Source organism: Diadema antillarum, unplaced genomic scaffold, assembly GCF_040938485.1.
Source record: "Diadema antillarum isolate AM-2024a unplaced genomic scaffold, OU_Dant_1.0 seq00000454_RagTag, whole genome shotgun sequence".
In the NCBI taxonomy this organism is placed as follows: Eukaryota; Metazoa; Echinodermata; class Echinoidea; order Diadematoida; family Diadematidae; genus Diadema; species Diadema antillarum.
The window spans coordinates 213,619-240,948 of record NW_027271426.1 but is presented as its reverse complement, the minus strand read 5'-3'; the positions used below and the strand labels follow the sequence as shown (position 1 = coordinate 240,948).

General features: G+C 41.0%; 1 protein-coding gene across 1 annotated transcript in view; it reads left to right on the top strand.

Moving 5' to 3' along the window:
* LOC139732841 (neurofibromin-like) overlaps nt 1-27,330 on the top strand; it is a 96,224-nt gene that overhangs the window by 51,380 nt on the left and 17,514 nt on the right. The window contains exons 27-49 of the mRNA XM_071643682.1: nt 435-646; nt 1,541-1,624; nt 3,369-3,643; nt 4,214-4,338; nt 6,449-6,620; nt 7,109-7,255; nt 8,636-8,734; nt 9,876-10,043; nt 10,997-11,120; nt 11,943-12,077; nt 12,822-12,992; nt 14,958-15,059; nt 16,435-16,569; nt 17,374-17,439; nt 17,898-18,101; nt 19,358-19,455; nt 20,518-20,692; nt 21,644-21,760; nt 22,350-22,467; nt 23,389-23,529; nt 24,354-24,559; nt 26,185-26,246; nt 26,967-27,204. Of these exons, the coding sequence (XP_071499783.1) occupies nt 435-646; nt 1,541-1,624; nt 3,369-3,643; nt 4,214-4,338; nt 6,449-6,620; nt 7,109-7,255; nt 8,636-8,734; nt 9,876-10,043; nt 10,997-11,120; nt 11,943-12,077; nt 12,822-12,992; nt 14,958-15,059; nt 16,435-16,569; nt 17,374-17,439; nt 17,898-18,101; nt 19,358-19,455; nt 20,518-20,692; nt 21,644-21,760; nt 22,350-22,467; nt 23,389-23,529; nt 24,354-24,559; nt 26,185-26,246; nt 26,967-27,204 (3,374 nt within the window). The remainder of the gene's footprint in view (nt 1-434; nt 647-1,540; nt 1,625-3,368; nt 3,644-4,213; nt 4,339-6,448; nt 6,621-7,108; nt 7,256-8,635; nt 8,735-9,875; nt 10,044-10,996; nt 11,121-11,942; nt 12,078-12,821; nt 12,993-14,957; nt 15,060-16,434; nt 16,570-17,373; nt 17,440-17,897; nt 18,102-19,357; nt 19,456-20,517; nt 20,693-21,643; nt 21,761-22,349; nt 22,468-23,388; nt 23,530-24,353; nt 24,560-26,184; nt 26,247-26,966; nt 27,205-27,330) is intronic.

The following is a 27,330-nucleotide window of genomic DNA, read 5'->3' as shown; positions in this document are numbered from 1 at the left end:
CCAACATTCCACAGGTTACCACTGACCACGTATATATTCCACTGGTGACCACAGGTAGAATGCAGCTCTTTCGCTTTTGCTATGTTCTCCTTCATAGTGCATGTGATGTGTGCTTTCCACATCTGAGGATCCAGAATACTGAAACTGACACGAAATTCTGAGCAATTTGAACAACCTACATCAATGGTTTCCAGTAATGTGATGCCCAAGGGTTTTTTTTGTATGTGTGTGTGTGTGTGTGTGTGTGTGTGTGTGTGTGTGTTTTGTTGTTGTTGCTGTTGTTGTTTGCATATTGCTAAGTAACAGCATCAAAAGATAGATTCGTATATAGAAATATGATTGGAAGAGACATACATGTACAAATGTGTTTATAAAGTTGCACAGTTAATCAATGGCATTCTGGTACATGCTTTGTTATTCCACACCCACCACAGAACTAGGATATCACCCTGACGTCCAGACGAGGGCGGCCTTCATTGAGGTGCTGACGAAGATCCTCCAGCAGGGGACGGAGTTCGACACGCTGGCCGAGACGGTGCTGGCGGACCGCTTTGAGCGCTTGGTGGGGCTGATGACCATGCTGGGGGACAAGGGGGAACTCCCAATCGCCATGGCGCTGGCCAATGTCATCGCATCCACACAGATGGTAAGGAGGAGGCTCCAAACTTTGCAATTGTTTTTGCTGCCTTTTTTTTTTATTCCATTGTCTTCTTTTTTTGCTGTTGTTGTTTTTGCCATATTTGTTGCAATCACTTGCAACCACTTGTTTTAATAAAACATACAATAAAAGATACAATGTATGTGATGCATGAATATTGAATAGAATACCGAAGATAATTCGATAGGAAAAAAAACAAACAAACTTTGCATTAAAATTTAAAAAATGATGATTCCTTTCAATACATTTCCTATGCACGCAAGGTGCAGTAATGTATCTGATAGAGACAGGACCCTTATCCTAGAAGTATGCTTTTTATCACAATTTCCTCTATCCGAAATATAAGTTATAGGCTGTTTGTTTGTGAGAAAAAAAAATGGAAATGTCATGTCTGTTATTGTTAGTCTGTACCTTTTGAAGACTTTATTTTGATGTTGCATGATGCCTATCCAGGTCAAATAATTCCGGTTTTACCGATACCTCAGCAGCAATTTGATTTTTCATTTACATGTTTTTCTGTGTCTAACTGCAGTTCTTTTTAATTGCTTGTTAGATTAAAATTCTGGGTATATTATCTTAATTTCTTTTGCTTTAATTTGTGATATGTTTGATACGGATGTGTTAAGTCATGAAGATTTGGCCCAAAGAGGGCTGTACAAATGCCAAAATTGTTTTTAATGTGACATATGCACATGTGACCAAGCATCTCTGTAGTGGTATTGTCGTAGAATATTACCGAAAATAAGTGGAAGTATGATTAACCCATCCCCTCTGAAATGTGGCAGTTCCCGATAGAGTTAATGATTGGCATGTATAGTTGTGGTAGTTGTGCAAAGGGGTAAAGACGAGTTTCTGCTTCTTTTTCTTTTTCCGCTTTCACAGGATGAGTTGGCCAGGGTATATGTGACCCTCTTCGACGCAAAACACTTGCTCTACCAGCTGCTCTGGAATATGTTCTCGAAAGAGGTAAAGGTATAGACTTGATGTTGGGAAGGGAAGTCACAAGAGTGAGTATGAACGGTGCATGACTGTCTGTCCGTGACCTTCCCGGAAGTAGTGTGAACCCCTTCCCGTTCCCCCTTTATTTGCCCCCCAACTCTCCAAACCCATCCCTTACCCCTCTCCCCAACCCCACCCCTCCTCTCCTCCCTGGACATGCAGTCTTGAAATTGTTCAGCATGTGTCAGTGGCATTGATGGTTGGTGTGAGAACAGTGTCTTTTTGCCTGCAAAGCATAACATGATCTACTGTAATGATGACTTGCGTTACCTTACCCATGTATTGTAGCAGTCAGTTGTCCCATTCAGATAGAAAAGTTAACCCACGCTCAAACATTCAACAGAGTATGAACGTACCTCATATATACTTTCCCCTTCCTTCTCTTTTTCCTCCTCGGTGTCTTCCCAGTATCTGTGGCATTATCATTCCCTCCAACTTTTTTGCCTTGTGTGTCCTTTTTTGCCATTGTGTAGTGTGAAATGGTGCACATTGTATCTCTAGTCATTCATACTTTTGGATTTGGCATGGAGAGCTGAAGGTAAGAGACCTGCAACTACATCTTTCAATATAAGTACAGCTGTAGTTCGAAAAAGTCAGACGTACAATGTATGTTTGGTTGGGTTTTTTTCTGCAAAGTTGCTCTGTAAAGTCATCCAGAGAACTGCAGCCTTCGAGACAAAAAAAAAAATCCTTCTCGAATAGGCTCTTAGATTGCTTTTGCTAGGATTCTAGGCATAATATGTCCGGTATAGTATGCTTTTGCCGAAAGGTGCAAAATGTTTCAAAAAATTGTCAAAAGGAAAATATATTCCTCAGATTTTAAAGTCAGGTCCATGGGCAACTTTCACCTAAAACAAAAAAACACCAAAATGATATATTAGATCTATCAACAAAACCAAACATATTAATGTTTCAGATATTTGGTCTAGGGGTTGAAAGGAGTAGGATTTTGGTAATAAGTTCTTTTCCTGACAAAAGTTTCTAAGTATTTCCTTGACAAGTACAAGTAATATGTCTGGGCTTATACAAATATTCGTAAGCTCTGATTCTCAGCCAGAAAGGGTATACCTTGGAGGGGAAACTCTTTCAAATTATCAGTGTGACATGACAGCGCCCTCTAATTCAAGATGCTTGGGAAGTGCCTTGGAGGAAATGAGCCAGGAAGGGAATGGTTTGATTCTCTTGGTGGGGATTCCCCCATCTTAACCCTTTCTGTACCGGGTACTTTGGACAGTGTGTGTGCCACACTATGAGGTTTCTTTGCCTAACGGCCAGTCAAAGTACGCACAGGGGTAATAACTGATGTGATGAGGCTGCCGTGACTAAACAGACTAATTCCAATGTGTGGGTCTGCCTGTAATGACAGCTTCGCATAATGTTTCTAATTATGCTACAATATTTCTCGTATACACTATGTGCTCAATGTGTTAACAGCATACAATTGTATATTATGTAGCAGGTTTTCATATTTTTTTTTGTTTTTTGTTTAGTCTGCTAGTTTAAGAAAAGTTTGGAAATCATGTAACTAGGTGTTGTGAAGGATATTTTTGAAGTGCAGCAATGTTCATAGTCTAAAAGCACAATATCCATATGCTTCATAACCTCTATCTTGTCTCTTAAATGTGCGTGATACAAATGACTAAACCATGCATCTTTTGGTGGGTGTTCGCACCATCCCCCCCCCCCTCCTCCGATCCTCCCCCTCCCCCAGGTGGAGCTGGCCGACTGCATGCAGACGCTCTTCCGCGGCAACAGCCTGGCCAGCAAGATTATGGCGGCCTGCTTCAAGATGTACGGCCAGAACTACCTCAAGCAGCGGCTCAGCCCCCTGGTGCAGGACATGATGCTGGGCACCGGTCAGGACCACGCCCGCTACGAGGTGGACAGCGCCCGCCTCGAGCCCCACGAGGACCTGGAGAGGAACAGGGAGAACCTCATGCAGCTTGCCAAGAAGTTCTTTTACTCGATCGTCACGTCGGTCGACCAGTAAGTTGTCGCGGATCGGCCTGCAGTGGCACCGAGGCCTTTCACAATCTAACAGAGAAACTACCAACTCTTTGCAATCCTGTTTCCAAACATGTTTTCATGCTATTCAATTACATGATGTGCCATATATTTTATGTGGTTTTTATTTTTGCAAATTTGCAAGTCGGGCACTATTTTCAAATTTAACACCACATATTAACAAGATTATTGAATCTGATCCCAACATTGATTTAACTTACATATATTCAGTGTACGTTTTTCCGTTCAGTATTGTACTCCTTGATAACGAATTTAACCACTCACAATATTGTCGGGAAGTCCCGATTCGTGATGAATTAGATTAACGAAATATATGCCATATACATTGTGCAGTAATTTCCTATGACTCTCTGTGCAAACTGTGCATTTCACGAACATGATTACAAATGTTGAATTCTTAGTCAGCATAAATGCCCTCATTGATTTATTGATTCAAAGGTAACCAGTGTACCGTCAAAGATTCTGTTATTAAAGAAGATGTATACATGTATGTGCGCCCACTCTCTCGTTTATCTCACCTTGCCTTTCTAGATTCCCGGCACAGTTGCGAAGCGTGTGCTACTGCTTGAACCAGGTGGTAGCCCAGAGATTCCCCGTGAACTCGCTTGGAGCCGTGGGCAGTGCAATATTCCTCAGGTTCATCAACCCCGCAATAGGTGAGATAGCATACTAGCCTCCAGGGGTCGCACAGTTCATAGAGTACCAAAGTGATGATGTTACAGTCTTTTGTTACAGCTTAGTGCTGGTTCCAAACAAGATATCCTTGTACAAGGCTTCAGGCAGTTGGTTAGAATTGGGTAAGAGCATGGTTTAAAAGCAACTGTTGTGTTCACAGGTATTTGAACTACATGAGGTTGCTTAGAACCAGTATCCATGCCAATGAATAATGACATTACAACTACAGTACTCAAATCGCTGAAAAGATTCATCTGATTAGAATATCAACTGGATAAAAGTTAATTTTGTCACAATCAGTTGCAAATAACATGTACCTGTTTGATTGCCAGCTATGTCGGCTAGTGGGAAAACTTCTCTCTCACAGGGTTTGATCTTAACCCGTTGAGGACGAGTCCCGAGTATACTCGGGCAGGTGTCTATGGGAAATGCATGTTGTAGCAAAATCAAATCGTCCTCAACGGGTTAAGAAACCTCCAGATCCAGTAGGTGAAAGTCTAATCAAACAGGTAATTTGCAACTGATTGTGACAAAATGAACATTATCCAACTACAGTACTCTATATATATATATACACCTGTATGACCCCTGTGTTCTGCTAGGCAAAAAAGAAAACTTACTGTTGGGCAAGTGAAATGAATAGGTACTTGCTTGCTTCAAAGTGTTGTACATGACATTGTACTCTTGCCTGAATACCTGCTTGTGCAAGCAAAAAAAAAAACCCAAAAAAATTTATATCATTCTGAAGCTGTAACTCTGACACCCAAATTATGAGGCATCGATTTTGCTGATAAAGGTACTATGAGATTCTTCAGATTCAAATCCCTCCAGAAACGTATGAGTCCCCAGGATTTGTCAGTGTACAATATTACTGCCATGTTCATGAAGGACTTCAGCATTTCCCTTGAAATGCGGCTTAACCCTAAAAAGACTGGGGGGGGGCCTAAAAGGCCCCCCCCTCGACATTTCGCGCGATTACTCAGCAACACGCAATGCTCTCGCCGCGATGCTCTATGACTTTTTTCTTTCGAGTTTCCCGCACATTTTGACACCAAATTTGTGACACCCAGGGGTACGGTTCTGAAGTTACATAACTTTTTGTACATGCACGCGAGACCGAAAATGGCTCAAAAATGTGATTTTGTGTACAAAGTCAATACAAATTGAGTTTTATCACATGGTTCATATAAATATGCTTATTTTTATTCTCAATGGCTAAAATCAATTTGTTTTAGTAGTATTATGCTTCAAAAAGGGTCTGCCACAAATTTTGCTGAAAAAAACAACAAAAACAAAAGGTCGAAAAACAAGGAAATACATAAGAAATTCATAAAACAATAAAATAAATAAGAAATTAATTTTGATACCGATTTTTTTTTCAAGTAAATTTGCTAAGAATGCTACAAAGAATATCTAGACCAAAAATGAGCACTTTTGGAGCTTTATTTACTGATTTAGATAAAAAAGTCTGATTTCTCGCATAAATTAGCATAATTAATCAAAATAAAATAGAAGAAGACTATTTTGGAAAATTTAAATATACGATCTTGTAGATTACATCGCACACTACCATCGTGCAAATTTTTGCGGCGATCACGCGATCCACGGCCGAGATCTTAAGGGGGGGCCCTTTAGGCCCCCCCCCCAGTCTTTCAAGCTACCAAAATAGCCCAGTCTTTTTAGGGTTAAATTTGTTGAAATTAAGAACCACTTCTTTCGTCACTATATCCTGACTGTATGAAAGACTGACTTGGCGCATGGAACATCAAAGCCAGTGGAACGTCAAGTATTCAATTTTGATGCGATAGAACCTAGGCATAAATGTGCACAACTGAAATACAAAGATAGTCCACTCTTTCCATAGCACCTCTCTGGTTGAAATGTTCAGTGCTGTTACTGCAATGCTGCACACTGGCACTGGTCCGATGGTCCCTGACCAGTTAAAATCACTGTCAGACCAGTAACTTTAGAAATGGATCAGGAAAAAATAGAAAAACTGGGTACCTACTGGTCCAACAGACAGGTTGGACCAGTAGAAAAAATGGGTTAGTGTGCAGTCCTGGTTACTGTCTTACCCTTTATTTTTGGCAGTGTCCCCCTTCGAGCATGGCATTGTGAACAAGAAGCCCTCCCTCAAGGTCCAGCGGGGGCTCAAGCTCGTCTCCAAAATCATGCAGAACGTGGCCAACCAGGTGCAGTTCAAGGAGATCCACATGATGCACTTCAACGAGTTCCTGGACAACAACGCCAAACGTGCCAGCCAGTGAGTGCCACAAGGAAATCTTACCCACGACCGTCGTAATGTGAATTACGTATAAAGATTCACCCACCATCTGTTGCTCTGGCAGCGTGTTTGATGTATGAAATGTTGAAGGTTTCTTACAAATTTCAAGCGTTTTTGTTCATACCATTCAATTATTTGTATAAACAAAAGTTGATGAAGGTTGTTAGCGATGCTTTTTATATTTTACTAGTGGCCTGCATTTGGGCTTACAGCAAGTTTTGCGTAATTATTTTCTGAGCGTCCTCCTTTTCTTCTTTATCATCTCGTTCATCTTGTTCTTCTTCATTTTTCTCTTCTTCAGCTTCTGCTTCTTATCTTCTTCATTCTCTTCTTCTTTTCTTTTTCTTCCTTGGCTTTGTAGCCTCCGTGTCAGCTTCATCTTCTTTGTACTTCTATAACCTAGTCGTATTCTTGTGAAACCACATCATGGCATATAAGACACCATTTCTTTGTGTATTGTCGACCAGATTCTTCCGTGACATCGCCTCCGACTGCCACACGATAGAGAACGTCAGCCACGCCCCTTCCTACATCTCAGATGCCAACGTGCTTGCCCTCCACAGGCTGCTGTGGAACCACCAGGAAAAGATGGGGGCTTTCCTCTCCAGCAGCAGGTAAGGCATGACTTTCCCATGACTCCTTTGCGACCTCCCCACGACTCGCCCACGACCTCCCCATGACTCCCCCAAGCTTTGCTACTGCTAACACCTTTCAACTACCAACCAGCTTGTGGATACTGCGAATGTACCAAAGAGATTTTTCTCCTCACCACCACTAGAGGGCGAACTATACAATGGTGTTTGAGATTTCAAGGAGGCTACCACACTTAGTGATGGCAGACTTCGCGCGCTCAAGTAACATTTATATAGCACGTACTTGAACTTGTGGACTTTTACGCGAGTACACACTTCTATATTTGGCTGCTCCTCAGTTGCTCATATGCTAGCATGTTAGCATGAGGGGTGAGCCTACACCACCTCATGTCTTCCCGTGCTCCCCGTGCGCTCGCAAAGCAATTGTACAGGGCATATATGCATACGTCGCACTCTAGTACCTATTCCTTATAAGCTCTTTGGAATGTACCCAGTATGATGACGTGACATTTGCTCCTGCAACAATTTCTCCGGTCTTATTTTTTCCAAGGCCTTAGGATCAGCGTTATAGGGCTGTGATAGGGTTTTAAGTTTAGTTTGATGTGATGTGAGAATTATTATTAGGGCTAGGGTTATGTTTGTGGGTAGAACTTGTGTTTTGCTTGAACAGGCAAATATTTCATGGGAGCAATTGTCACAGGAACAACTGTTATGGAACCACGTAGTACACATAGTTGTAACTTCTTTGACACTTGATGGATTGCTCACCCCATCCCTAAAGAAAATGTAAAGAGAATTCCACATACAGTCATTTTCTTTGGCTTAGTGAAGAGGGCTTGACTTCACTTCCTTCAGAATGTAGAGGGAATAATATTATCTTAAACCTTAGCATATGCCATTGACATGTCGAGGGAATGTATACTTCCTATTACAGAACAAAATTTTTTAGATTCTCTTTGTATTTTCTTTATACCCTTTCACTATTATGACATTATGAGTGGTAGTAGTCTTCTTAGCCAGTAATGAAGAAGAAGAAGAAGAAGAAGAAGAAGAAGAAGAAGAAGAAGAAGAAGAAGAAGAAGAAGAAGAAGAAGAAGAAGAAGAAGAAGAAGAAGAAGAAGAAGAAGAAGAAGAAGAATGGTGGCAGCAAAGTCTAAAACTGTTGAACAGATTGTCTAATTTTCACCAAACGTCTCTGTTGTGTTCTACTATTACATTTGCATCGCTACATCCTCTGAATCCACATATGAATTTGGAGTAAATGCTCTTGTAAGTCATTTTTCAACATAGTTTTTCATGTGTGAACTTTCAGCAATAGATAAGTCTCAAGAGATGTTTCCAAGTTTGTGTTCCATTGTACTGCACTGTTTTTCCATGCTTCCTCTTTCTGTAAAAATTCAGGGACCATCGAGCAGTGGGCCGAAGACCGTTCGACAAGATGATCACCCTCCTCGCCTACATTGGACCTCCTGAACATTCCAGACTCGTCCTTGACTCACAGTAAGACTGCAACCTCACACTGAGTGCAAGATTATTATTATTTTTTTTTCAATATGAAAGGGCTGTCATTCTTATGAATCATATTTAGATAAATTAGCATTTAGTTCACATATCCTATACTGGCTAGTGCCACCCCCCACCCCCACCACCACCACCAACACTGCAAACATTAACAGTTGTATTCTTACAAGCAGAATATTCAGTGCATCATAATTATGAAAGAAATGAACATTGATATTCTTTTTTTTTTTTGGTCAGTGTTAGAGTAGTAGTAGTCATACACGAATGTGCCATACCTACACTATGTGTACGTATAGCAAATCATCAGTACAAAAGACAGTGCATGCAATACGCGCCTGTAGTCTCCTTTATTTGACAGTCAACTATTAACTAAACTTTACTTTGTTAGTCTTAATAATGAAGATGGCAGCAATCATAACGCCATCAAACAGCGCCCATTTGAATCCCAAGCCTACATACCTTTAAAGATGGGCCACCCCTTTTGCATTCCTTCCCAAATAGCACAGAACATGATATATTCCACCAGAATTACAAGACTATTGTAAAGCTATAACATTTCTGCGATATTTGAAGGTTGCTAGCCGTTAAAATTCAAATAATGCACCAAATGCTTACCGTAACGTATTCTGTGTACGAGGCACAGCTGCATATACTAATCCTCCTGTGGTTGTAATATGATACTTATACTTCGAGCACAAGATATGCATGTTAAAGCTGTCAGGAAGGAAGAATTCACTAGCTTCTTTTACTTTGTTATCTATGGCAAATAACAACACATCACTTATATGAACTACATAATTCCATCACACAGGTCTGTAAAACTAGACTAGTAGTTTAGAGTTGTAATTCTTTCGTAGTACAAAATAATTATTTGAATCTTAACGGTCAATTTAACTCAACAAATAAAGACCCTCTTGAGTTCAAAATTTACAGGAGGTTTCCAAATAGTGTTTTCTTCAATACCTAAGTGTTCTCACCAAAGTTTCAAAAATTTGCATGCAAAAGGGATGACCTACCTCTAACTGCAGAAGTTTAATGACACTGTGTGCTGTAATGCAATGGCATACGTACCATTGTCTAAGTGTCCTCACCCCCCTTTGTTTTTATTTTAACCCCAAAGTTTCGGCAGCATGGACCTGACCAGTAGTAGCTTCGAGGAGATAATGGCGAGGCGAAACATCTTCAATGAGGAGGACTTCAAGCGGCTCAAGTCACTCAACATCTTCTACCAGGATGGCGTCTCGAAGGCAGGCAATCCCGTCTTCTACTACGTGGCCAGGAAATACAAGTGAGTCCTACCCTTTCGTTCGTGTTTGTTCTATCTAGCCCGACCAGACACTGTGCAAGTACAGCGACAGGGCTGTATATACATGTAGTTTGTGTTTAGCATTCAGTATTTTGAGGGATGTATTTGGGTTTTGTTTTGTTTTTTCTCTCCTTTTTCTTCCTTAAATTATTATTTAGGAAAGCAATGTTTGAACTGTACAGCACTATTAAAGGTTCTTTGCCAGAAATACTGACATTTTCATTATGTCATTGTGTGATATGAAGTGGGTTCTACTGTGCGTACCGTGTAGTTGTGGTGTGCCGTTCGTATGAGTATAACAATATTCTTTCACTCTCTTTTTTTTCTTTTTTTTTTTATTTCACCATCAAAAAGGAATGCTGTAATAGATTGTTGGATGGGGGCATAATGGATCTCTCACAAAAATCAAGTTTACTATAAAAATGACTGAAGCTGGATCATGAACTTCCTCAAAACTCTTCAATGTCTGTTCTTACAGCAGGGCTTTGGAAGATAAATGTCCTGCAATACACTGAATTGTTCCAGCTTCTGACATTTTATGACATTTTTGACGAGTTCTGATTCTATGAAGCTGCAAAATTTATCCAAAACTTCCTCTTTATATGAAAGGGGATAATCTTTATGGAGTGTAAAATATTATACCATAAAAAAATATCATACATCAAATTGATAAAGTGTAACTTATTCTGTCTTGACTTTCCCATTATGTATCTCTAGTCATGTCAAGTCTACCAGGGTATGACATTCACTCCAGTAAAACAAATATATTTTATACATCAATATTATCACAGTAGCTGCCTTTCCAATGTCATGACAGCAAAGCAGATGCATTTGGATATTACAGGGAAGTTTAACAGTAATAGCCTATTGGATATACAAGTACATGCAGTTGAAATGTTGATGTGTTGAGATGGGCTGCTCTTCTTACATTTCAGGTGTTCAGAAATAGACTTTGAGCAGCTGATGTACCACATCCTGCTCACGCTGAAGCCGTTTGAGAAGAAACACTACGAGGTCGTCCTGGACTGCACAAACTTTGGGCCCGACAACCGATTCAAGGTGAGAGCTTCAAGTTGAGATATTCACAAGCATCTGTCACATATTTTAGGATGTTTGGTTTCTTCTTCTTTTTTTTGTTGAAGAAATTACCTTATAATTTGCATCACACGTTCAGAGAGTGTATAAATTTATGTAGGAGCATGGTTTTGTTTTTACTGGATGTGATTCAAATATGAATGCAGGCACTTCCACGTTTCCTATTAAACCATAGAGTGTCAAAGTGTGATGTCATAGCCATTCATCGCCATGGGAACTGGTTCTAAACAACCTCACCTGGCCCTGTCTGTGAACGCTATTGTTGCTAACTACACTTGCGCCTTGTTCCAACCCAAAAATTATTTTGTTTTACTTTGTTTTTGGGATATCTCAGCCATTTCAAAACCGATTTTTATCAAATGAAATTTGAATTCCTCTAGAATTGCATGCTCTTTAACATTTCCTACAGTGGTCTCTATTGAAAGAATCAAAAAGTTAAAAACTGTATCTCAACCAATACTATACAGTCTCTTTAACCCGTTGAAGATGAGTCCCGAGTATACTCGGGCAGGTGTCTATGGGAAATGCGTGTTATTGCAAAATCAGCCCGTCCTCAACGGGTTAATACATCGAAGCATGAAACAAACTACATAATGATGAAGACCTGACAATTACTTTGTTATATCAGGTTTCTTATTCAGTCATGGTACAAAAACAATGAAACCAAAGGAGTTGGGACCTGCAATATCCCCTTGTAAGAGGAGGGGTTTGTTATCTCCGACCTCTCTGTAACAAGGTTCCACTGTATTGATAGAGGATAACTTCTCTTCTTTAACCCACCCACAGCCGCAGGTGTTGTCGCGGGGCGTGCGCTTTCCGGAGCACGTCACCCAGAACCTGTGTGCCATCTACATCTACAACTGCAACTCGCGGCTGAAGGAGTACATCAAGAGGAATGAGAGGGTCTTTGCTCACCTGAAGGTAGGGAGGAATCTGATGTGATATCAAGTGTCATGCTTTTTAACCAACTGAGGATGACTTACGATCATATGATACGTCAAAATGACCGATAAGTTGCAACCTGTAATTTTCATGCAGACAGCAACAGAACAAGATATGGCAGGGTTTGGATTTTTTTTTTTTTTAGTGTTTGGATGTTGTTGTTGTTTTTGTTTTTTTAGATGGTTATATATTCATCCCTATTGAATGTTTCTTTAGTGTGGATTTAATGGTGAGTTACTTTTTGTTTGTCACTTGCAAATTCTTAAAGGGGGATTAACCATATTTGCTGATGTTTTCACCAACTGGGGTGTTAACCGCACCGCTGAGTCTGGCGGCCCTAAAAACAAAAAGTGTTGGTGCCAGTGCTACATGTATATGAAAACATGTATACAATTGGAGAATAGGGCAATCTGCGTCTATTGATCATTAGTTCATTCAGCCAGCAGATGCATGCCTAGGCAAGTAAATCACAGTAAGGATTAATGCAGTGCTGCTTACATGTATGCTTTTTTCTCTGTCCAAGAGAAGAAAATGTGCTTTCCAAAATCAAAATCACAATTTTCTGACATAATTTAGCATGCTTTGTTTGTCACACTTAACCCGCCGAGTTATCAAGATGTTTGTTTGTTTTTTGTTTTTTTTTCAATCTGCATCAGTAACGTTTGTTGTTCTGCAGAGATCGATAGATCAGATAATACAACTTTTTAACCCTTCTCTTCTCAGGGCCAGCGAAAGCTAGTCTTCGTGGAGTCTGTGAACAAGCTTGCGGAGTACATAGAACCAGAGCAGCAGCGGCTCCACAAGGCCACCTTAGCCCTGGACGAGGACCTCAAGGTCTTCAACAACGCCCTCAAGCTCTCAGAGACGCACAAGGACATCAAGGTGGCCATCAAGGTTTGTAAGCTTCAAATTTTCCTTGAATTAGTGTAATGTCAGTTGGCTTAAGGGATGTTGCTCTGACACATAGACGACTTACACCAAATAATCCCTTCAATTACAGTGTACTTCGAGACTACCTGTCATACTTGAATGTTTTTTGTCCCCGCCGAATGAGTTCGAGCAGGGGACTATGAAACGGGCTCCGTACGTGTGTGTGTCCGTGTGTCCGTCCGTCCGTGTGTCCGTGTGTCCGTGTGTGCGTCCGTGTGTGATCAAAATCTTCAATTTGCTACTTCTCTGTCATTTATGAGCCAATTTTGATTCTGTTTGCTTTATATGATAGCACTACATGGGAGCTTTGAAACTTCTACACAGAATTTCAGTCGTGACCTTTGACCTTGACCTTTGACCTATATTGTACATTTTGCTACAAAATGCTACTCCTTCGCCATTTCTGACCCGATTTCGATTCCGTTTGCTTTATGTGATGGCACTAGGTGAGGGCTTCAAAACTTCTACACAGAATTTTGACCTTTGACTTCTTTGACCTTTGACCTTGATTTTTTGACCTATATTGTACATTTTGCTACAAAATGCTACTCCTTCGCCATTTCTAACCCGATTTCGATTCCGTTTGCTTTATGTGATGGCACTAGGTGAGGGCTTCAAAACTTCTACACAGAATTTTGACCTTTGACTTCTTTGACCTTTGACCTTGATTTTTGACCTATATTGTACATTTTGCTACGAAATGCTACTCCTTCGCCATTTTTAACCCGATTTCGATTCCGTTTGCTTTATATGATGGCACTAGTTGAGGGCTTCAAAACTTGTACACAGAATTTTGACCTTTGACTTCTTTGACCTTTGACCTTGATTTTTGACCTGTATTGTGCATTTTCCTACAGAATGCTACTCCTTCGCCATTTCTAACCCGATTTCGATTCCGTTTGCTTTATGTGATAGCACTAGGTGAGGGCTTCAAAACTTCTACACAGAATTTTGACCTTTGTCTTCTTTGACCTTTGACCTTGATTTTTGACCTACATTGTATATTGTACATTGGCTACAAAATGCTACTCCTTCGCCATTTCTAACCCAATTTCGATTCCATTTGCTTTATGTGATGGCACTAGGTGAGGGCTTCAAAACTTCTACACAGAATTTTGACCTTTGACCTTGATTTTTTACCTATATTGCACATTTTGTTACAAAATGCTACTTCCGGCGGGGACATATGTTACGCACCGCGTAATTTCTACTTTTCCTTGTTGTTAAATTCATATATTAGATGTAAGTCAGGGTTTAGGTCTAGGTCAAGTGTGGCTCACTTAGCTATTTTTTTTTAAGTCTTTGGAAAGTGCTGACCATTTGATCGATGGCCCAGCCCGATATTAACGCTGTATCTTTTCTTACATCTGTTGAAGCATACCTGCAGTTTTCGCATGTCTTTGAACTTGTCTGAACAGACTTGCAGGAGTATATACAATGTAAACTTTGCATACCGCTGTATGAAGCCATTTTGCCCAATTCTTGTCCAGAGGTGAAGATTGAGATAGAGGGTGAAGGAAGAGAAGGGAAGAAGGCTTATAGTTAGCGCTATGAGGTCATAATGACAGTAGTAGTTTTGTATTGCTGTTGTGTGTGTTTGTTGTTATTTTTTTATCAAGCACTTTTTTACCCCAGTCTGGTGTACTCAAGAATATACTTTTTTCCCAGTCCCTTGAATAAAATCTATAACCTACAGAAGTGCACTCTTTCCAATGAGAGCCTCCGAGGCAGACTACCACTTTACCAACACACACACACACACACACACACACACACATTTAAACATGCATCTCTCTGCCGTGACAGTGTTTGGCATCATACCTGTGTTCCTTTCATATACCAGGCTCCATCCTTTCAATACGCACCCTTGGTATAGAGGTGCATGTTGTTTTATATTTACATTTCTGTGCCCGTCGTCCTCCATCCTAGGTCGGCTCCAGCGCCATCCATGTCACCTGTATGGAGAAGACCAAGATCCTGGTCCAGCCTGTCCTCCTCAACGACATCTACCTGGCATCAGAGATTGATGAGGTACATGTACTGTGAAATTCATGAGGTGCATAACATAAGTCTTGGATGAAATGGACAGTTGTTTTGATTGTTATTTTTTTATGCCTCCGCCAACGAAGTGGCCGGAGGCATTATGTTTTCGGGTCGTCCGTCCGTCCGTCCATCCGTCCGTCCGTCCGTACGTCCGTCCCGTTTTGTTTTTGTCGATATCTCAAGAACCGTGAGGTGGTTTTGCATCAAACTTGGTATGAGGGTATATCCTGTGGGGATGATACTTTGTTTGGATTTTAGGGTCACGGGGTCAAAGGTCAAAGGTCACAGGTTATTTTGTGAAAAAAAGGTTGAAATTTCCTGTTTCTCTCCATATCTCGCAAATGGTTCATGGTATCTTCATGGAACTTAGTATATATGCATGTACCGATGGGCAGTGATTATCTAGGGAAGTTGGGGGTCATGGGTCAAAGGTCATGGGTCAAAGGTCAAGGTCAACTCCTCAAAACATCACTACTTTCCTTATATTTATGCAATGCCTGAAGGATTTTTTTAAACTTGATGTATTCATGTATTACCCAATATATATTTTGTGGGAAGTTTCTTGCCAAAAGATCAAAGGTCAAGTGAGAGTGCGAAATTGCACTTTTTCCTCCATATCTCAAAAGTAACTCTAGGTATTATCATGAAACTTACATATTTGTGCATGTTCTACCTAACAGTGATTCTCTTTGGAACTGTGAGGTAAAAGGTCAAAGGTCAGGTTTAGATAATACTATTTTACCATTTGATACTGAAATTATACTTTTTCTCAATACCTTGAAAATTACTCAATGCATAAACTTATAAAAGGGTCAAAAGTCAAGTAAAAATCATCAGTTCCCCCAAATACCTGCACTCTGACGTTTTAATCATTCATCCAATCGAACCTAGTTCTAGGAAAGTGAACATTCAGCACATTTGTGGCAAACCTGTCATTTTAATATTTTGCCAATTGTGTGAAACTGTCATCACACATTGTCAAGACATTGTACTATAGACCTATTAGGAGAACCATGCATTATGGCGGAGGCATACCAGTCGCCGTAGCGACATTTCTAGTTTTATATAAAGTGGATATTATGATAATTTCAAATTTTGACAAACTTTCAATGTCTGATTTTCTGTGTGATATAACGTATCCTGACACGAGACAGGATATTGTTGGCAGAAATTCCTTTCCCAAGATCTGTTAACCTTTTGTGTGCCGGAGACTCTGGACAGTGCATACGATGCTGCAGGGTCTTCTGTGCCAATCAGTGCTCAAAGCACAAAAAGAGTTACTGTAAGTGCATCTGGTCATTTAAGGCCATCTCAATCAAGTCTGGGGGTAAAATCTGTCACTTTTTTTTACTCACCTTGACAGGTTGCACTGGTGGATGAGAACCAGTTCACTGTGACGCTGCAAGAAGGACGCATCTTGTCCTTCATGCACCAGGAGTGCGAGGATGTTGCAAAAGCCATCCAGCACATCAGGACGAGATGGGAGCGATCGCAACCAGTGAGTATACTCTACTGGAGGTCTTTAACCCTCTTAGCACCACACAGGCACTGGCCGGCAACCATATTTTAGGTTCTAGGACAATTATCCCCATTACAATTACCCCTGACCCTAACCTTAATCCTAATCCTGAACCTAATCCTGACCCTAACCCAAATTCTAACCCTTACCATAGTCTTTTTAATACTCTAACCCTATCACTAACTGTGGGGTAATTGTCCTGATACGATATCTTAACCCGTTAAGGATGAGTTCCAAGTATCCTCGGGCAAGTGTCTGTGGGAAATGCATATTGTAGCAAAATCAGCCCATCCTCAAGGGGTTAATGTCACTGAACCATTGTACAGCTGACTACTAGTCACCAGTCCACTACACAGTTAAGGACTCTCAGGAATGTTCTTATTAATCATCATGCCATATCAGTTCTTTCTGTTCAAACAAGTAATCATGATTATTTATGCCACATAGCAATGCTATGATTTCACAGATTAATAGATCAATAATGTTGGCCATCATCACTTCCAAAATTTTTTTTTACTTTTTTTCTGCCCCTGTCCTGAAGGCAGTGTGTGGTGATGTTTTGAATAATGATAGACTTATGTTCAATATACCCATTTACATCTTATTATTGTAATTCCAGCATTACAGCAAATCCACACTCTACTAAAGACAAATATCGTAATTGTGCGTCATTAGTTCACACACTGATGTTGTATCACCCATAGCATTTGAAACTCCTGGCACACATAAAAGCAAACTTTTGCACACAGTTATAAGTGATTGTCACATCTCATTCCCTTCCAGCAAGAAACAGTAGCCGTACATTCCAAGATTAAGCCGATGGATGTGCCTGGCACACTTCTGAATATGGTGAGTGTTTTGCTATCAAAAAAAAAAGGGGGGTTATTCTTGTTTTTATTCCTGTCTCTTTTTGTTAGGAGAGATACATGTAGCTGCTTATTAAATTGAATCTTTAAAGATGTCCTCAATATTCTACTTTCAGAGCACTTTGCTTACCCTTCCATTCTCAGAGTTCCCTCTCGTTTTTGCACCCCCTTCCAGTCTTAAAGCCTTTTGTTATCTCTTTGGTCATAAGAACAAGAATGAAGACATACACTTGCTGTTTCCAATGAGTGCATACAGTTAAAGTTTCAAGTAAGAGAAAAGGGGACTGTTTAAAGGGTACCACCAGGCTTAGGAAGACTTTTGTTCACTAGGTATCTGTTTTTGCTTTAAGCGCTGACTTAAATTCATATGCAAACCATTTCATATGAAAGGAATGTGATGAGCTTAGCAATTTTACTCTTTTTTTTTCTTTTTTCTCCAAGGCTTTACTCAATCTGGGGAGTAATGACCCCTGCCTCAGGTCAGCTGCCTACAACCTCCTGTGTGCCCTCACAGCGACCTTTAACCTTAAGATCGAGGGTCAGCTGCTGGAGACGTCCGGTCTGTGCATTCCTGCCAACAATACCATCTTCATCGTGTCCATCAGCAAGACACTGGCCGCCAACGAACCTCACTTGACCTTGGAGGTAAATATACTCACATAGCAGCAACCACAAGTGTTGATCTTATACTATAAAACACAATATAATCGCGGCATGAACATTTCGCGAATTGGAGCTGACGGCTTTTCTCGCAGCATGACATTTTCGCAACTTGCCACTGGCATCCAATGCATATTGTGTAGGCAAAAACTTTTGCGTGCATTTTGATTTCGCGAATGTTGCCACTCACGAAATTTGCGAAACTAAAATGCACGCGAACATTCCTCGTTTTACAGTAGTCTCCAAAACAGGAAAACACACATACACAGTATTTGTAATGAATCAAGTAGTAGTGAAGATTGTGTTTTTGTCCCCCATCCCATCTCCATCCAAACATATTCAACAATGACACGATTATACGCATAACCATGTGTCAATATGTGTCTTAGATTCATTGTTAATTTCAGTTGTATTTTGAAGTATTTATATAATTTTTTATGTGTACATATATTTGTTTGTTGTACTGCAATAATGTTTACTGGGATTCCTGTGATTGCTTGATACTAAACATCATGATTAAATTTGGTATGAAATGTCCATTGTGTAACATTCAAGTCTTCCTTGTAAGCATGCCAAAAGCAGCTGTAAGTAAGACCACCCTGCTGGTTTGAAACAAAATATTAACCAAGACTTGCATCAAACAAATTTATACATTCCAGCTGCCAGAAGAGTTCAGAGTTAAATGCATCTTTTTATCATTAGTTGTTTGTTTTCCTTTTGTGTCTTTAAAGTCACTGTTACAAGTTAATAGATTATTTTTAAGGTTTCCATTTGCAAACTTGTGCTTGTTTGTTTTAATGGCAAGTATGATGGCTGTTGATCTTTTGCTACCTAAAGGAATGACCTTTTATGTGACTTTATTCTTACATAACAGCACTCGGCCCAATCAGCTGTCACTTGATATGTAGTGATTTTGGTTTATTACCCCCACAGATATACCTTTTTCAAACTGTCACCATTTCCCTTGCTGAGTGTGTGCCAAAGAATCTCTCTGCTGTGGTTGTAAAATCTCTGATCCATTCTTACCAATTATGGTATTGGTGCTGTAATTTCTATTTAAATTATACTCTTGATGACAGGGTGGTGTTGTTAAATGAAACTTCATTGCTTATGTAGTATTTGATTTAAGCTCAATGGAGTTGTTAGTATTGAAATGAGAATCTATGTACACTTTTAGGTCACATTGCGTATTTGTATCATTGGAGGTGACTATCAGTATCTGTATTATTTTTGTCCATCAGTTCCTCCAAGAGTGCATCACAGGATTCAGCAAGATCAGCATCGAACTTAAGCACCTGTGTCTGGAGTACATGACGCCGTGGCTGCCCAACCTCACAAGGTACTGCATACCCTTTTTTTTTCTCTCTCTCTCTCTTTTTGCAGAGAGGCAGGTGTGACCGTTTCCCTGCTTATCTGCAACCCTTAACCACGCTACAAGTGTATATTCAGCAGTTGACACATCTACTGGCTTACCTTCTTTGTCCATAGGCAAGGTGTCCAAACTCTTTGTCCATGAAGAGACATTATACCCAATCCCACTAATACCTGTGTCGCCATGGCCTATGCGTGAATATGTTGTCTGCTTGACACTTCATATAAGGCCAAGTCCTTGGTGAAAATCATTTAATGCTAGTGACAAAACTCGGCAAGTGTCAACTAAAAGTGCACAGGCACATTTAAAGACCCGGTAAGATGGGGATACCAGGTACCATGGAGTGGCAAGGCTGGCCCAGCTTGGATATATTCAAGAATCCCCCAAATGAGTCGTGTTCAGCTTTACCACTGATCTCTATGTATAAGTGCTCTATGTAAGAATCTCAACTGGAGGTGACCATTCCTGATGAGTGGATGCTTCAATGCACATATTTGCTGACGCGTTGCTGACTGGCACTATTCGTTTTTGCGAATGTACCCTGGTGAGCAGCAAATGAAGATTGATTCAATTGGACCACTCCGGTTTCCCTGCGCTACCGGATCTTTCAGGGTCAAGACCAGCCTCCATGTTTGCTGTTGTTGTTTTCTCTGTGTTTTCCGATGTCAAATCATGTTTTGTCTGTGGGATTTGTTGACATCCATGTTGCAATATTATAAGACACAGCAAATGCATATTTGGGCAGCTTAACTGTCCTTGTAAACTTGCAAACAGTGAGTTGTACATTTATATTAAGCTGTGCGGATTTTGAAATATAATACAAATGTACACTGTGCACGTAGCTGTGATCATCTCAGTGTAAAAATGCTTGCAACTGTTTGAAGATGTATTTATTGACATTGTCAACATTGTTCCTTACATAAAATGGCAGTCAAAAACGAGAAGGATGCTACATTAAGATTAAGTTAGAGCAGGGCCAGTAAACATTTCTGAAATGGCATTATTCATGCCATGTGCATGTTTTTTCAGGTTCAGCAAGCGGTCGGATGAATCCAAACGGTACAAGCTGACCGTCGTGTTGGACAAGTTAATCCGGATGACCATCACTGAGAAGCAGATGTATCCGTCCATACAGGCCAAGGTGTGGGGCAACATTGGTCAGGTGAAGGACCTAATTGACTGTGTCCTGGACAGCTTCATAAAGGTACAATGTGTATGCATGCATACATGAATAAATGGATGAATAAATGAGTGAGTGAATGAATGAATGAATGAATGAATGAATGAATGAATGAATGAATGAATGAATGAATGAATGAATGAATGAATGAATGAATGAATGAATGAATGAATGAATGAATGAATGAATGAATGAATGAATGAATGAATGAATGAATGAATGAATGAATGAATGAATGAATGAATGAATGAATGAATGAATGAATGAATGAATGAGTGCAATCGATGGATGGATGGATGGATGGATGATGGATGGATGAATGATTGAATCAATCAATCCCTGACAGAATAAAAGAGTGAATGAATGAATGAATGAATGAGTGGATGGATGCATGAGTGAATGAATGAATGAATGAATGAATAAATGAATGAGCTGTGCTATGTACTTCCACAAGATTTAATAGGTGTCTTGGAGTGATTTAAGTGGGAATAGGATTGAATGAATCCCAGAGTTCTGAGCAAAATACTAACTGCCAGAATGCATTTGTTGTGAGCATTTGCATAATGCTAACATTCACCTCATTTTAAAGTATGTGATAAAAATGAGAGTGAGGCTTTTTTAAACATATGTAATCTGCATTGTCTTGTCTTGTTTGTGAGTACATGTATGTATGTACGTTTTTTCAACTAGAATCATCAGAAAAATGTGCAGAAAATGCCCTCCTCCCCCCCCCCCCCCCAAAAAAAAGTGAATGTACTTGATAAAAAGCATCATAAAGCTTTGCAAACAAAGCTTATGATGTGTGATTTTGAAAAGTTGATGGGACTCAATATTGATTAGACTTAACTTCTCTTTGTAGCTTACCAAAATTGTGAAGCAACTGAACACATGAAATTGCTAATTTGAGACAATAATTGCTTTCATTTTTCTTCCTTTCTTCCCGTTTTGTTTCCACGGCAACATGTCTCCTTTCAGACCAGTGTTTCCGGCGGTTGCCTGCCCCGGGCGGAGGTGATGGCGGACACGGCAGTGGCACTGGCGTCGGCCAACGTCAAGCTCGTCTCTGCCAAGGTCATCGAGAGACTCTGCAAGGTACGGGCGACTCCTGTTATAAAGAAATCCTCGGGACTGGCAGTTTCCTTTTGTTATTCAAAAATTTTGTTATAAAGCAAAATAATAAAGTATGTAAAGATATATAAATTATGAGTTTGAGACTCAAATTTCCATTTCATTGTAACATGAGTTTGGTTATAGCCGTGTGTGCTCTAATGGGAGTGCACTGTATTACTCAGATCAAATATTGCTTAAGATCTGGGGGTCATGGATATTTGTCTATTCTATGCTGAAGCATGATGCTCGGTGGTAGATGAAAATATGATATGACCAGGACACAGTGGATCTTGAGCTACATTTTCAGAATTTCTTGTGCGTTTCGTATCCATTGGCTTCATTACTTCACATCATCTGCTAGGAATGTCAGGGGTGATGATCACAAGATAGCTGTGACATTGGAAAAGGGATATTAGCCTTGCACTGGGGTAAATAAAATCAAGAAAAATGGTTTTAAATTTTAGGAAGCAAGATATGCTCTTAGAGCCACAGAAATGGATGTTTGGTAATGGAGTTTGTCTTAGGATTTTCTTTATTCTTTAAAGATTATTTTTTTAACATTTCCGTCCAGATTCTTGAGAAGACATCCCTGTCGCCGACGGCAACGCTGGAGAAACATCTGATGTGGGACGACATCGCCATTCTTACCCGCTACCTCCTCATGCTTTCATTCGACAACTGCCTTGATGGTGAGAGCTGTAGCAATTTTCTCTCACACGAAAAAAACTCTGCAATGGCATGTTACCATACACAACATTTCAGATGGATAGATGTCTACATACACGTACATTGTATGTCTACAGGCGTGACGAGTGCTGAAGGCATTACATCATATAATGGTTGTATGATTGATCGACCTGTACATCTTTCCACCCATCTGTCCGTCCTGCATCACATACATTGTACATTGCAATTTAATTTTCATTTTCATAGTGTATGATGATGCGGAACCTCGTCTCTTTGGTTGTGTTTGAGAACTCTCCTAAAGTGTATCATACCGTACCACACCGATCCAAACGTGGACTACTTCCCAATGTGCTCCAAAAGCGTAACATATAACCGGACCAGAACTTGGCATGAAAATACGTTATCATACAAAGAGTAGATTCTCTCTTTTTCAGGACACCTGTATGTAGCGTAAGCATGCCAAATGCATGACCCTGTTACTACAAAAACATGTGACCCCTCTGACTTGAGTCCAAAAATAACTCATGAGGTATGCTTTCTCCACAGAGCACTTGAATGCTCCCAATCTGACATGGTCTGGTATGATATGGCATCGTTAAGTTCGTTTGATGATATTGATATCGTTTGATACTCTATGTAGAGATCATCTCTACATAGAGTATGGCCAACTTTGCTTGACAAGAGCTACTCCAAAAAGCCTGCAGATGTCCTAATTTATTCCTTCTTTTTTTCTCTGATGTCCTGCTCTTTCCTACTTGTTTGGAGATCCTGTTCCTACGTTACTCCTACTTTCTTACATTATCCCGCTTGAAAGCCTGAGAGATGACACTAAACACGCCCCCGTGCCTCGCTCAACCAATCAGTGTCCATCGTTACGCTCCACTGCCCATTTCCTCATATTACTATATCTTCTACTTTGACAGTGGCCAACAACCTGCCAGCCCTGTTCCACATCATCACTATGCTGGTGTCCACAGGCCCCCTGGCCCTCAAGGCATCCATCCACGGCCTGGTCACCAACATCATCCACTCCCTCTGTACGTGTGCTCAGCTCAAGTTCAGCGGTAAGTTGCCTCTTCCAGTTGCGGGTATGACTCTCGGGCCTTTTTATCCTCTTTCTTTCATTCTCTTGCCAAGAGCACAAGTGAGCTGTTACAACCATTTGTCGTTGGGGGTGTGTCATGCATCATCCATTGTCTGTCATACTTTATCTGCTCTTTATGAATTGCTATTTAGAGATGATCAATTGGTACAGTTGTGAATTTTCAGTCCACAGAACACCCCACTAAGCCAGCATTGTCACCAATTAATATGATGATACTCGATGGGAATCTTTGTGATTTCAGATCAAGACCTTTTTTGTGATATTCTTGGGATGCAATTGTGACCTTTACCAGCCATGTTCTTTCATGCAAATACAGTACTTTTGTCTGCACTCACCTCCTAAGAGGTTCATCATTTTTCAGTACATTTCTCAATGCCAGTGGAATTAAAGAAATGGTAGCCATTGCATTTCAGATGAGCTCATGCTCATTTATTATATTTTCATTGTACACTTACAGTGTAGCTATCACTAACACTTTTTCTGGACTACTTTGAGCAAGGGACTTGTTGTGGCACTGACATCAGGACTACAACTTAAAGATGAGACTGGGATATCCATCCATAATTCCTGGCACTTGTTCTCAGCCATGTTTGCATTACTCTCACGCATTGAATGCCTTTCAAATTTGGCAAGAGGGGATAAAAATACCTTTGTGTATACCTTTTTGCCTGTTTCTATGGTTGTTTTTTTTCCCCCGAGTGTAATGTATCAAGCAGAGTATGGTCACTCCATGTTGTACATAAACTTTATTGTTAATTCTTCTTCAACTCTTCTTTGATGCAGAGGAGACCCAGAAAGTTCTCCACCTGGCGCTGACGGAGTTCTCCCTGTCGCGCTTCAAGAAGATGTTCGGCATCAGCAAGGTGAAGTCAGCCACCGTGGCCGCCTTCCGCTCCAGCTACCGGGAGCGCCCCTCCAGCCAGCAGGCCGAGACCATGCCCCTGAGTAGCCTGGAAGCCATCACTGACGCCCTGCTGGAGATCATGGAGGTGGGTGGAGGAGGAGGAGGAGGAGGAGGTGGAGGCGGAGAGGAAGAGATGGAGGAGGATAGGATTTGGAGGAGGAGATGGAGAAAGAGGAGGGGAGTGAGGTGGAGGAGGAAGAGGAGGAGGAGGAAGAGGAGGAGGAGAATGAGGTGGAGGAGGAGGAGGAGAAGGAAGAAGAGGAGGAGGAGGAGGAGGAGGTAGAGGAGGAGGGAGAGGATTAGGAGGAGGAGATGGAGAAAGAGGAGGAGGAGGTGGTGGAGGAGGAGGAGGAGGAGGTGGAGGAGGAGGGGAATGAGATGGAGTGGGAGAAAGAGGAGGGGAATGAGGTGGAGGAGGAGGAGAATGAGGTGGAGGAGGAGAAGGAAGAGGAGGAGGAGGAGGAGGAGGTAGAGTAGGAGGAAAGAGGAGGGGGAGAGGAGGAAGAGGAGGAGGAGGTGGGGGAGGAGGAGGGGAATGAGGTGGAGGAGGAAGAGGAGGAGAAGGAGGAAGAAGAGGAGATGGAGGAGTGGGAATGAGGTGTAGTGGGAGGAGGAGTAAGAGGAGGGGGAGGAAGAGGAGGAGGAGGAGGGGGAGGAGAAGGAGGAGGGGGAAGAGGGGGAGAATGAGGTGGAGGAGGAGGGGGAAGAGGAGGGGGTGGATGGGAATGAGGTGGAGTAGGAGAAGGGGAATGAGGAGGAGGAGGAGGGGGGAGAGGGGGATGAAATGGAGGACGAGGAGGAGGAAAGGGGAGGAGGAGAAAGGGGGTGAGATGTGAGAAGTTTGGGAAGGGGTAGAGAGAATTTTAGATTTTGAATTCTCTCCAAGTGGAGGTTACTAGGAGATGGCTACCAACTGAACCATATCACTGCCCCATGGATGTGAATGATCAGAATAGAATTATGGTTTGGGAAAGACCAGATTGTGTTTAATTGAATCAGGTTTTTTTTTGCTCAGTCTCTATGCTCCAGTTACTTCACGTCAGCATTTCTGTTAGTATTGTCGTGGACCTTAACCCTAAAAAGACTGGGCTATTTTGGTTGCTCGAAAGACTGGGGGGGGGGGGGGGGGGCCTAAAGGGCCCCCCCTTAAGATCTCGGCCGTGGATCGCGCGATCGCCGCGGAAATTTGCACAATGGTAGTGTGCGATGTAATCTACAAGATCGTATATTTAAATTTTCCAAAATAGTCTTCTTTTATTTTATTTTGATTAATTATGCTAATCTATGCGAGAAATCAGACTTTTTTATATAAATCAGTAAATAAAGCTCCAAAAGTGCTCATTTTTGGTCTAGATATTCTTTGTAGCATTCTTAGCAAATGTACTTGAAAAAAAATTCGGTGTCAAAATTAATTTCTCATTTATTTTATTGTTTTATGAATTTGGTGTCAAAATGTGCGGGAAACTCGAAAGAAAAAAGTCATAGAGCATCGCGGCGAGAGCATTGCGTGTTGCTGAGTAATCGCGCGAAATGTCGAGGGGGGGCCTTTTAGGCCCCCCCCCCCCCCCCAGTCTTTTTAGGGTTAAAATGTCGCTGTGGTAACATGCTCTTTGCATTCCAGCAAGAATGATATTCTTGAGAAGACCAATACCACAAATTGTGTCTGGGATATGATATGAAACTGACCCCTTGTTCTTGCTTTATCTCCAGTCATGCACAAAGGACATCCCTACATGTGAGTGGCTCAAGGAGTGGACAGAGCTGACCAGAAAGTGAGTGCAATTTTAGCCAAAGTTTGGGTCATTTGTTCTTTTATATAATGTGTCCTCATGGGAAACGGGAAATAGGTGGCCAATGTACTCAGGTGACCTCTCCGCAAAGGTCACCATTTACACAGACTGTCATTCACTCTAACCTCACATGAAAGTTTGCTATTGCTATTGCTGTGGTACAGTGTACTGTAAAAGTGGAAATTTTCACGCATTTTGCGTGACATGAAACTAGTGCAAAAATAAAAGCATGTGAATATTTTTGCTTATTTATGTAATAACATTTCATCTCTTTAATTTTGTTGAATTAGACACACACAAAATTTATTTTACCTGACTAAGTGCAAAAAAAAAAAAAAAATTATGCAAACATTTTCACATTTTAACATGTATATTGTGCCTTAATTTTTTTTTTAATGACTGACATCTTTTGAATTTAAGTCTTGTAAGGTATCCAGACTGGGATATTTTTTAAACAAGACACTTTTTCTTCTGAGTTATGTGAATTATTTGTACACCCAGCTGTGTACACCTGTCATCACCAGACATCAACCTTTGCTTGACTTAAATGCAGCGATGCTATGCTAAATTGCAACTTCTGCTCATGTGCACAGAACTCTGCATTTATATTCCTATTGAAACTCAAGAAACAGAATAGCCCACACGAGTTATCAATTATCAATCTTAATTATTATTATTATCTTTTTTTTTTTTTTTTGGCAGATTTGCATTCCAAAACAACCCGGCACTGCAGCCACGAGCCATGGTCGTCTTCGGCTGCATCAACAAGGCGACGTCGCCGCGGGAGATGCGCAGCCTCCTGGTCTTCCTGGCCCACGCTGTGCACAACGCCATCGATCAGAAGGACTGCTACGGCAGCGGGGTGCAGCAGAACAGCTCCCTGCTGCTCATCGAGTCCATCGTCATCGCCATGACGAGACTGCAGCCCCTTCTTGAGCGGGTGAGTGGGGAGTGCCGCCATACAATAGGCCCGCTCATTCAGGAACCAGGAGTCGCGATTGTTTGAATCACAATGCAAAAAAAAACACAATTTCTTATGTGTGTGGACAGAATGATTGCAACTTAT